Here is a 10,883-nt window from a genome sequence, read left to right as displayed (position 1 = left end):
CTTTTTAAGCGTCTCCAGCGAAAAGGACGAAGAACAAGTGGAAGCAACCACCACTGCTCATCGTCATGGGCTAATTATAAATGAATACCTCATGATATTCCCCTTTGCTTTTGTATTGGTAAAGTTTTTTCTTGATCTCTTTCATGACTCTAGAGATTAATGCATACCCATCTTTCCACCATATCTCTGCCTTTTAGAGTTTTCTATTCGTGACCTCTTTTAAGTGGGGGAGTTTAATGGCAGAGAGATTTTTTCACGGTTTTCTTTTATTTTCCTGTATAAAATAGATGAAATTTTTTAGAAAGTGCCTTTTCTTAGCGCCGATTTTTTTCTTCCCATTCTTTTGTGTTTACAACATGCATAAAAAAATCTAACCTGTTTGGTTCCTGGATATACGAGCGAATGAAATGAAATTTCACCACTATATAAGTAAAGGCTCAAATCTTATTCAAGGTTTATCAAAACTCACCTTAAGCAAATGCATTTGCAAATTTTTTCAGAGGCAACACACATTTTGCAAGAAAAACAAATGCAGCAGATGCGGACTCTGGTAGCTGCGGTAGCTTGAACGATTAACGTCCTCTGTCCCACCCAAATCAAGAAGTTTCTTGTAGGATGATTCACACGATATGCATGGCCCCAGATATGAAAACATTAATTGGTGGTCCGATTATTGTGTCGGCTCAATGCAATTATTATTAGGGTTTAATTTCTCTGCCTTCATTCTCAACTTATAGGCTATGTCACACGGATACGGGTACGGGTATCCTATGGATACGGGGACACGGCATTTTCAAAATTTTAGGATACGCGGATACGGTGAATATTATATTCAAAAAAATTAAAAATGATAATAAAGAAAGTCTCAATATAATGAAAAAATGGAAAAAACGTATAATGAACATAAAATTTATGAAATAAAACAATACAACAAACTGACAAAGTATAAACATGCACTGCAGTCACAAAACTTCAGAGATTCAGAAGCAGAACGAAGGCTAAATAGTGAACAGGAACATTCAAGAATGGTAAATGATAGTACTGCCAGCCTGAATAGTGAATAGGAACAGAAGCAGTTCGTTAAAGCCTAAAACTAAAAGAAACATGAACAATAGCGAAGGCTGAAGTGAATAGTGAACAGTGAACAGGAACATTCAAGAATGGTAAATTATATGTTAATGCCATCTAGATATCATGTATTCATCATTGTCTAACATCATGAACAACAGCGAAGGCAAAATCCCCAAATCGGTTATACACCCAAAACGGCAAAATCCCCAAATCCCAAAATCAAACAAAAAAAAAGAAAACATCGCACATAGCATTGAAGAATAGGATTCTAAACTGTCCAATCTTCAAACCAAAACATCCTTAAATCAGATTTTAATATCCAATCTAAAAAATCCCCAAATAAAAGTTGAAACCCTAACTTCTATTATAAAAAATAATAGACAAAACACTTACCTGTCTGTCGCTGGCTGCCGCCGGACGCCACCGGAAGTCGCCGTCGATCGCCGTCACCCGCCATTGCCTTACTGTGCTGCCAGCCTGCTGCGGAAGCCGTCGAGGGTAAACGAAGGTCGAGCGTCGAGGGTAAATGTCAGTGCGTAAAACAAAACGCGGGTTAAAAAATTGGTTATACAAGTGGTTTGGATCGGGTCTGACCTAGACCCGATCCAAAACGTATCCAGCCGTATCGCCGTGTCGGGATCCCCGTGTCCGCGTGTCGACACCGGTACTCGACCCAGTCTGCCGTATCCGTGTGACATAGCTTATAGGCAATCGACAGATTCATTGTTAAGGTACTTGTTTGTTTAACAAAAGATCAATACTCTCTGTTCACTCTCTCTCCATCTCTTTTATTATGTTTTTTTGTGCTACTAACTTGTATATTCTCTTCTTATATTTTGTTTTTGCGATTTGTTTTTGTATTTAGGAGATTTCTTGTTCCTAAATTTTGTTAGATATATATATATATATATATATAATACAAACAAGACAATTACATAATGATGTGGAGAAAGGCACTTGCATCCCCCTTACACAAAGACTTGTGAATGATCCTCCACTTGCATAAAATGATAATTCACCAAAGCCTGATGGAGGTTATGGCCCATTCGCCACAAAGGACAAAGGCTCGTTAACCCAATGTTTTTCTCTTTTGTACGACGGTAAACATCTCCTACTGCACACTACTCTCCCATGGAGAGGTGTTTTCTTTTTTCCTCTTCTTGGTTTTATGTAATTTGAAGATGTTTGAGTTTTCTTGAAATAAACGCTTCCTTACCTTGTACAAAATCAAGCCAAGCAAGTTAATAAATTATTTAAAAATATTACATGATAACTCTTGAGCTAAGGGTGATCAATTTGTTGCTAGAATTTAAACTTTCCATTGTAGAAATTTGTCTTTCTTCATTAGCTCGGCTTGCTGGAAGAACTGCTTTACAGGATGAGAGAAATGATGCTATTTTCATGTTGATTCAATTAACCACCAACATGGAGAGAAAAAGAATCTGGTTTAGGCAAAGTGAGTGCCGAAGTTTTTGAGGATGGGTGCTCGTCCCTGAGAAAAGTACACTAATTAATCTAACAGCCACAAACTGATTGGCTTTGTTATTTAACAAAATGCCTAAAGTAAATGCCACAATTTACACCAATTCGATACAACTGACACTAACAAAGCGGAGCATGCTCCTAATAAGGGACATGAGAACCAAACAGTTTACTGTTCTATAAATCTGCCTCAATCTTTAGGATAGGTTCACGAGAGACTCACAAAATATCCTTACTGCAAGATGACTCTTGTATGTCACAGGCAGCGGCTTGGGCAAAGAAATTCTCTGCGTCCACTATGTAAGCTGGGACTGTGTTAGATACCTAAACAATACCAGATCTGCAATGATATCGATTTATACTTGAATTTATTTCAGAGAAACATGCTATGGTAGCTAATTTTTGCACTATTGAGATGGCAAAAGAGATCTTAATAGGACAAGTTCCTTGCTCAAGGTTCAAACAAACATCATATGCCATCATGCTGCAATGTTGAGCCACTAAGAAGGCGTGTATGCCTCGACCGAACCAAAACCGGGCACATTTTTTTTGTTCTTGTCAGGCAATTGACGTGAAAGAGAATGATATGAGGGTTTGGATGTCCATAACCTTATTGTGGTAACCAACTGCACGCATATATTATGGTAACCAAACCACTGATCATGTGCAACATGTTGTGAGAGAGTCACCCATTTTGGTGCTACGTCAATTTTCGTGGACGATAAAGGCTACCATGTTTAAGATCTGATCTTTTAGATTTAGCAATTATTTTATGTAACTTTTTCTAGTTAAATGTGAACGAAGATTCTGACTTTTTTCTTTCCCATGGCCAGGAACGTTCGATGATCAAACCACCCAAGCCCCTACTCTTTGTCATATATATAATAAATAATATTTGTCAAAAGGTAGCAGCTGTCAAAAGATAGCAGTTCTAATTGGTGAGTTTGAGAAAACATTCAAACATTAAGTTTGACTAATATGTTCCGGGTATGCAGGAAGTTAACAACCCAAAAAAGTGGGTAGCATGGTTAAGCTAGATTCAAATTAGTTAGGTTTCTAGCAAGATAAGAAAAGAAAAATTTTGGTAAGGCTTTGATAATGAGAAAGTTGTTTCCAAAATTTATTCTGGTCTGGGGCCAACGAAACAAGTAGCACCCAAACAATATCCATTTGCTAACCCAAATGTACGAGATACTACTTTTTCTTTCATTAACCCATTCTAAATTAAAGACCAACAGAATCGTTTCCTGCTATAGAAGTCTACCGAAACCCACATGTTAGATCACCAACCTAGCAGCCACATCAACAGCCACTCAATAATTGAAAACGCCAGTTACAGATGTCTTTATAAACCTCGCCCTGCACAAGTGCAATCAATCAAAGCAGCATCGACCACAGAGCATCCATCACCTTCACAAGCAAAGATGGAGAAGTTCTGCATGTTACTAATGGTTGTTGTCATTACAGCATCCGTCAGTAATGCCCAAGATACATCCTGTCTGAACCAGCTCGCCTCATGTCTCCAGTTCCTCAATTCTACAGGCACCCCTTCCAGCAGCTGCTGTGACCCGCTGAAAACAGTTATCAAATCTAACCCAGTATGCCTCTGCAATCTTCTGAATAGCCCAACAGCTAGTCAGGCCGGCATTAGCCTAACACAGGCAGAACAGTTACCACAGAGGTGCGGGGAGAACGTCAATGCCTCTGCCTGTGCTGCCAGTAAGTTACTGCCATCCATTTGTCGCTGCTGTTTGAGCAGCAAAACTGCAGAGCCTTGAGGCGTTTTAGTTTATGTATTTCAAGTCATCGTTAGCGTGTGCAGATTAAGGATCAACCAAATTCATGGTTGACGATTGAAATCCAGGAGATCAGAAAATCAATAGCTTCAGAAGAAAGATAGCACGTTGAAATCCATTAAGAAAGTGGAACTCTTGATTAAGAACTATTTAAACAGCTGGGATTTGAAAATTTTATTTAGTATGATTACAAGAAAATTAAATGCGATATCACTAATCCCTCCATCTGCTTTTTAATGGTGCAGTTTCCAAGACATCAACAAACCAATCAAGTTCTGCACATACGACCTGCACAAACAAGTTGATGATCATTTTTGCTTTTTCAGCAGCAATTATTCATGTCTTAGGTCCAGTATGAGGCGACGCTCCCAGCAAGATCAGGTGGATTGGACCAGACTGCAGCAGCTATTCTTACTATTTACTCTACCATTTGCATTAAAGATTGGTTTTCAACTGAGGTGTTTCCGTTGTTTGCAATGTCATTCTGTAAAATAAAGTTTTGCTTATTATTTTTTGTTGAAGACCTTGGTTCTAAGCAACCAATAGACTACAATGGTTCTCTGCAACCAATTAATGTTGAATGCTCAACAATCTCGGAACTCAAATTCACATTTTGTTCATTCACCACGCGGAAAACAAAACTCAAACCAGAGGTCCAGAGCTTTTGATATTACAATAAAATTCAATAGCTCACTGCAGATCAGACTAACAACTACATTGCACAGCTGGAAAGCAAAAAGAGATCTTGCTGAAACTGCAAAAAATAAAATCCTGCAACCTCAGCCTTGGAGGACACTAACCAGTTTACTAGTTAATACCAACAAGAAGCAGGTAAATCACATGATTAGAGGATCGTTGATTATGTATTTATCATGCATATACGATGAAAAGAAGATGGCCAGTGCACAAACAGAGAGGCCCAAAAGAAGCCCTGAAGGAATCAATTTACGTGTTGCTGCCAATCTAATCCCTGAGAGAAAGAAAAAGAGAGATCTTCTGTCAATTTATTTCTGGAACATGCATCTGATGGAAGGTTCAACGGAGAAGTGAACCTGAGGTTTCTTACCAAATACGGCAGAAAATAGAAGGGCAGATCCAAATGCAAATGCATCACCAATATCTCTTGTTCCAGGAGCTTGCATTAGAAAGTAGGCCTGCCAGAAGATTAATAGAATATGTGAGGTAAACAACCGTGTACCAAAAAAAAAAAGGTTTCCTGTTTCCATAGGTTAACATTCATTTAACAAATAATGGCTGACAACAAACACATTACTTCATTTGAAATTCTAAACCTACATTTCTGTGGTCCATAGCTCTTAGTAACAGTAGCTACACTGGTGATAAAATATAAAACTTCAGGTGTTCCACATACTCATGATTTATTATTCATTTGCACATGAAACTTAAAGCAAGTTCTAGGGAGTCAGAACATGGTTACATCCAAAAATGCACTAAAAAACACTTTAAACTGGCTCATAGTCAGATCATGGCTACATATTAGAGTGAACTTGTTCTAGAATCTGATAACAATTTTCTAATACCGTACTCTATGGTCCACCCAAGTGGCTAACTGGGTTGGTTCTTTACTGTAGAACTGCATCCCACCAGCAGGTCCAGCACCCAATCTGCTGTATCTCAATGGCCATATACCAAGCATTTAAGGTGAAAGGTCAAGATTTCAGGAAGCGGCACAAGTTTTCGATGTAAGGCACAAATAAGCATACAAGCCTGATTTTGCTGTCAATGGAACTACAGTTCTCTAGATAGGACAGTTGCCGAAAGGATATACAAGTATGTGTCTGCTGGTACCAGTACATTGACTCTAGAAGTTCTGTACATGTAGCCTCAAGTATAAAGGTATGACAAACATATTTTACAGTTCAAATAACCACTGTCATGATTTTAGAAAAAGGGCCTACAGACAAGATATACTTTCATAAAAATGGAAAATAAAATGTAGTAGTTAATCATGCCTATATGATCATTCGTGTTTGTATTATAACTTTCCTGCCAATGTCATCACAAGCATGTACATCGATTTGGTTCATATGTATACATGAGTTCAGAAATGAATTTGCTACTCATTCACCATGTGGAAGAAGTTCCAACCCCCAAATAAGTTTGCCTAGTCCATCTTTAGTTCAGCCCTATTCTTATCGCTTACCACTCAGCAAAAAGTCTCCAACAATAACATCTACATTCCAATAAACATTTAACCATGCTTTCTTCCAAGTCCCAACCAGATTAAACAATTATGTGATACTGCCAGAGAGTAATTTTCCTTCCACATGTCTGTCTCAGTTTAATCTGGTTGTGGGTTTTGGTAACCAATAATTGGTCACTCAGGCACTCATTGTACGTCTGTAAAATCTCAACCTAGGCTCCACAAGGACAAAAGCTTATGTTGTCAACCAATACTCACTACTCCCCTCCTCCCTCCCCCCCCCCACCCCCCATCTTATTATACATCTTTATTGTAAATGTGAGCTCGTCTGATTTTACAAAGCTAATAAATACCTTCAATGGTGATAAGAAATGATGGAAGAGTTCAAGCTCTTCAATAAATATGGCCATAGGCTGTTGTTACTTTCATTACTAGACTAGAAAGCCATTGCCTACAAACACTGAAGGCAGCTCTTCCCTATTACTTAGAAAAAGTGAGCCACGGTATCATGCTTCAAAAGCATGAACTAGATTAGCAAGAGGCAGTAGATCATTCTGAACTCTCTTCAACATGGTGAAACCTATGTCTCACGAGTGCAGATATGGCTGCGGACAGGGGTGCAAAGTAATTTTAAAAGGTTTACATGTCGGAATATATATGTATACAATTTTGAGCACAAATAGATAATATGCTCATAATTACCAAATTTCTTAATTCTCTTCTAGTAATCATTCATCAATTGAAATAGCACAAGTAGTGCATTAAAATGAATAAAAAACCCTCAATATTCATATTCCAACACCACAAACACTTTTATACACAACAACGTGAAACAACTACCACAACAAAGTATTTACACTACTAATGCTTCTTAATAACAAAATTATATGTAAAAAGGACTAAAACTAGCAAGGAATACCCAAATGGCTAAATGTCACAAAAAAGTACAAAGATTTTCACTTTGTAGACATTATCACTTGCTCAAACTTGATAGAATCCCAAACTATGTCACACTAGTGTGGGATGCAGGCATTAGTATGTGAGCAAGTGAGGGTGCCGTGAGAATATATATATATGTGTGTGTGTGTGTGTGTGTGTCCAGAACCAATAAAGCCAGTATTAACAATTAACAAGGTAAGATTTTATTAGTGATTCAATGAGAAAAAAGCAATTTGTTTGTTGCAGCACCCACACCCAAGTCGTGTTGACTCAGGTGCTGCAACCTTTTGAAATGAGTCTATGTTACTTACATCCAAATTGAATCAAAATTGGCATGAGTTCATTTCTTCGACCATGTCCACAGATGCACTCACGTCTGCACCTGTGTTCAGCTGTGCTGACATGGGGTGCAGCACCCAAACAGAAGAGCCCATGTGACAACTCAGGGTGAAATCTAGACCATTGCCAGAAATTCCTAGTTGGCCTTTTGTCAACTAAATGTCCAAAGCATATTCTCTACCCTATGCAGTTAAAAGCACTAGTTGGGCTTAGGTGGCAATCCCCATAAAAGGGCCCAGGTAAGTTAGGTGATCCTACTTAACAGAAAAAGAGGGAAAAGATAAAAATTGGAATAAATGTCAAATGGGGTTTATAAGAAAAATTGAACTCAATCAACTTATTAGAAGATAATCAAACAAAATAAATATTTTCTTGGAGTTAAAAGTAAAAAGATAATATTTTTTTGTTGGACTTCCAAGGCATGTCATGCAACTGATTAAGGCTACTGCACAATAAAGGTGCCATTATAACCACAAAATTTCAAACTGGACTTATGAAATCCAAATAGCTAAGACTTAGGGATAAATTGTTTTATGGTCCATGTCACCTCGAGCTTCATATTAGTCCCATCAATTAAGTTTGATCCACATGTCAAAAGGGCCTTCTTGTCTGAACATATACACATTATTATTTGCCCAAGAAAATGCTGTGATAACACTAGTCAAGTTATATCGTGAGCATTCCAGTAACAGGTAATTTTCATCCTACAAATTTAGGCCTGTTAGAGAAATAAAAATTACACCATCATTGGAGGTTGTGGTTTTTACTTAATACACAAGTGCATAGTGGGTTTAAGAAAACCTCAATTACTGTAGGAACAGCCATTACATCTCACCTACTGCTGACACCAGGCAATATTGTTCTTGAATGAGGAATGGTATAACGCTTGTGTATCATAATTTCAACCCAACTTGCTCATGTAGCTAACAATTAAGTTCAGCTTATACATCAGAGACCCATTTGCAGTTGAAGCAATATAACAGACATCCTTCGGGGCCTCAACTTCAAAGACACACACACATATATGATTTTTTTTATAAGAAAGCCATCAAACCTGCACCTTCACATTCTTTTGAAATGCAGATGAGTTGGATCTAAAGATGATCACGAATGTAATAGTGAAAATATAGTTTAATTGGTCGGTCCTTTTCTAATCTCATAAAGTGCACAAAAATGGACCACTAATTTGTGTTACCGGTATAGCTGCCAAGATAGTTTAGGTTCAATTGGACTTAATGAGGTTGGTATATCACTTGTTATCACCCTCTGCAATGGGACGGTAGTGGTGTACTATACATGAACTAGTCCTTACTTCAGAACAAACGTAAGCATGCTACAAAGCGCTCAGAATCACCATTGGGTTGTTGGACTTGAGGAAGCCTATATCCAACTAATCTGAAGTTAAACCGGCAAACATATACTAGATTCCTAGAAGACTATATATCTGTATGTGAGTATGCATGTGCATGTATATACGTCTGTGTTTATTTTATTTCTCTATCGTAGTTAAATCTTACAGAAACCCCAAATATTAAAGATCATTTTATGACTTCAAGCTGAAGAACAATTCAGAAGAAGAAGAAGAAGAATAGACAGGGAAATGAATTGCGAAGAAACTGGCGGTTCAATAATAGAAAGCGATTCACAAACCGTTGCCATTAGAACAGCACCAGCTGCTCCTCCAATAATCGATCCCTTACTGCCCGACCGTACGTCTGCAATGACATGCCGCGGCGAGAGAGTGTGATCCCACCAATGCAGAAGAGCCAAGTTAGAGGACCATTATATTCTTTAAGAACAAAGATGACAACCAAGTCGAAAATGAATATGAAGATCCGCAACCATCACCGGGAACGCTATTCAGCAGAAGCCTTCCAGCGGCTTCGCAAAAATCACAAGATCTGAACTACTTACAGGCAAAGAGGCCACCGCCAAGTAGAAGAGTTCCGTAGACGGCAGAGGCTGTGGGGGCAAGCTGGTCGTACAGCTGAGCTCTACAATGCAAGCGCGAAGGAGAAGATTGTTCCGACCATCTTCCTCCCAACCTTCTGATATTGAGCTTCCTAGGCGGAAGAGAAGTGTCATTGTCACTGTTATTGTTCCTGCTCTTGAGAGGGCCTAACAGGAACGTGGGGCATCTTCCATGGGTAGCTCTCAGAAAGATAGAAGAAGAAGAGAGGCCCAGAAGGGGAGCCGAGGGAAGCGAAAGGAGCAACATTGATGCACAAATCTGCGTGTCTGGGTAGCTTCTGATCAGTCAGAAAGGAGACAACTGAACTTGGAAAAAGGCTTAATTTAGATAGTAAGAAACCACCCCAGAATGCAACCCAAAGACCAATCTCTCATGTCCCTTCCCTTCTTTGTGTCGCCCGCTGAGGGCAGCCATCCCGTTTATGCCTTCTTGTCGACTTGAGATTGTGTAAGATTTTTTTTCATTTAAAAACAATTAAAATAATCAAAAATAATTTTTTTTTTTAAGAAAGTCCTTTTCCTTCGAAACCACGTAGGCACAATATCAGTTCGGCGATAAATACGTGTCGGTAAACATGGTTACGTCGGCACATAGATAGACTCATGGATGCGAGAAACTTATTCGGGAATCTCTCTCGAAACCCTGTCGGATTCGCACTTTCTCCCAATTTTCGACGCTCCCTTTCCGACGACCGCTTAGGTGTTGTTTTGCATGTTCTTTCTTGATTAACCTGACTGCGCATGGAAAAATGACTATTATGTAGCTCTGACGGTAAATTTCATCCTTTTAGTCAGCAGCTTCTTACAGTTGTGCTCTCAGCAAAATGAAATAAAATGTTTTTTTCCTTCCTAACAGTACTCTTGCTTTATAGTGAAATGAGAAATGAGAAATGCTAAATGCAACATTTGTTGAGACTAATGCTAAGAATGGATAACAAAGAAAGAAAGCTCAGCACTCAGCACGTGGTAGAGTGGGGTGCTTAACGTGACATCATGCAAACTGAATATAACTGGTTCTCCTGGTGTGAAGGAGAAATTGCTGAAGAGGCTGCCAGTTGTAACTGCTTAGCAACTGTCATGATTGTTGTATCTAATTAATATATGTGGAATGAAACCTCTGG

At 38.6% G+C, this 10,883-nt stretch overlaps 2 protein-coding genes across 2 annotated transcripts; one reads left to right on the top strand and one right to left on the bottom strand.

Moving 5' to 3' along the window:
* Positions 1–3,623: 3,623 nt before the first annotated feature.
* Positions 3,624–4,853, top strand: LOC116252991 (non-specific lipid transfer protein GPI-anchored 30). Its single transcript, XM_031627672.2, has 2 exons — positions 3,624–4,272; positions 4,595–4,853. Exons 1-2 carry the CDS (start codon positions 3,828–3,830, stop codon positions 4,705–4,707), a joined length of 558 nt encoding a protein of 185 aa, XP_031483532.1. The 5' UTR covers positions 3,624–3,827; the 3' UTR covers positions 4,708–4,853.
* Positions 4,854–4,945: 92 nt separating this feature from the next.
* Positions 4,946–10,201, bottom strand: LOC116252990 (protein FATTY ACID EXPORT 4, chloroplastic). The gene is made up of 4 exons (XM_031627671.2): positions 9,706–10,201; positions 9,442–9,506; positions 5,416–5,503; positions 4,946–5,319 (listed from the first exon to the last, which is right to left on the bottom strand). The coding sequence occupies exons 1-4, from the start codon at positions 10,007–10,009 to the stop codon at positions 5,186–5,188; spliced, it is 591 nt and encodes a 196-aa protein (XP_031483531.1). The 5' UTR covers positions 10,010–10,201; the 3' UTR covers positions 4,946–5,185.
* Positions 10,202–10,883: the final 682 nt, after the last annotated feature.

The sequence above is a fragment of the Nymphaea colorata genome, chromosome 4, assembly GCF_008831285.2.
Source record: "Nymphaea colorata isolate Beijing-Zhang1983 chromosome 4, ASM883128v2, whole genome shotgun sequence".
In the NCBI taxonomy this organism is placed as follows: domain Eukaryota; kingdom Viridiplantae; phylum Streptophyta; class Magnoliopsida; order Nymphaeales; family Nymphaeaceae; genus Nymphaea; species Nymphaea colorata.
Note: the sequence above shows the minus strand (reverse complement) of the source record. Positions and strands in the feature narration are given on the sequence as shown.

What these genes read in the sequence shown, in the direction of transcription:
- LOC116252991 (XM_031627672.2), top strand. Translation starts at nt 3,828, where the DNA reads ATGTTAGATCACCAACCTAGCAGCCACATCAACAGCCACTCAATAATT. An exon ending in TGCCTCTGCCTGTGCTGCCA is followed by an intron (nt 4,273 to 4,594) that starts GTAAGTTACTGC and finishes TTAATGGTGCAG; the next exon opens with TTTCCAAGACATCAACAAAC.
- LOC116252990 (XM_031627671.2), bottom strand. Translation starts at nt 10,009, where the DNA reads ATGTTGCTCCTTTCGCTTCCCTCGGCTCCCCTTCTGGGCCTCTCTTCT. An exon ending in GTGCTGTTCTAATGGCAACG is followed by an intron (nt 5,504 to 9,441) that starts GTTTGTGAATCG and finishes ATCTTCTGGCAG; the next exon opens with GCCTACTTTCTAATGCAAGC. An exon ending in TCTATTTTCTGCCGTATTTG is followed by an intron (nt 5,320 to 5,415) that starts GTAAGAAACCTC and finishes TCTTTCTCTCAG; the next exon opens with GGATTAGATTGGCAGCAACA.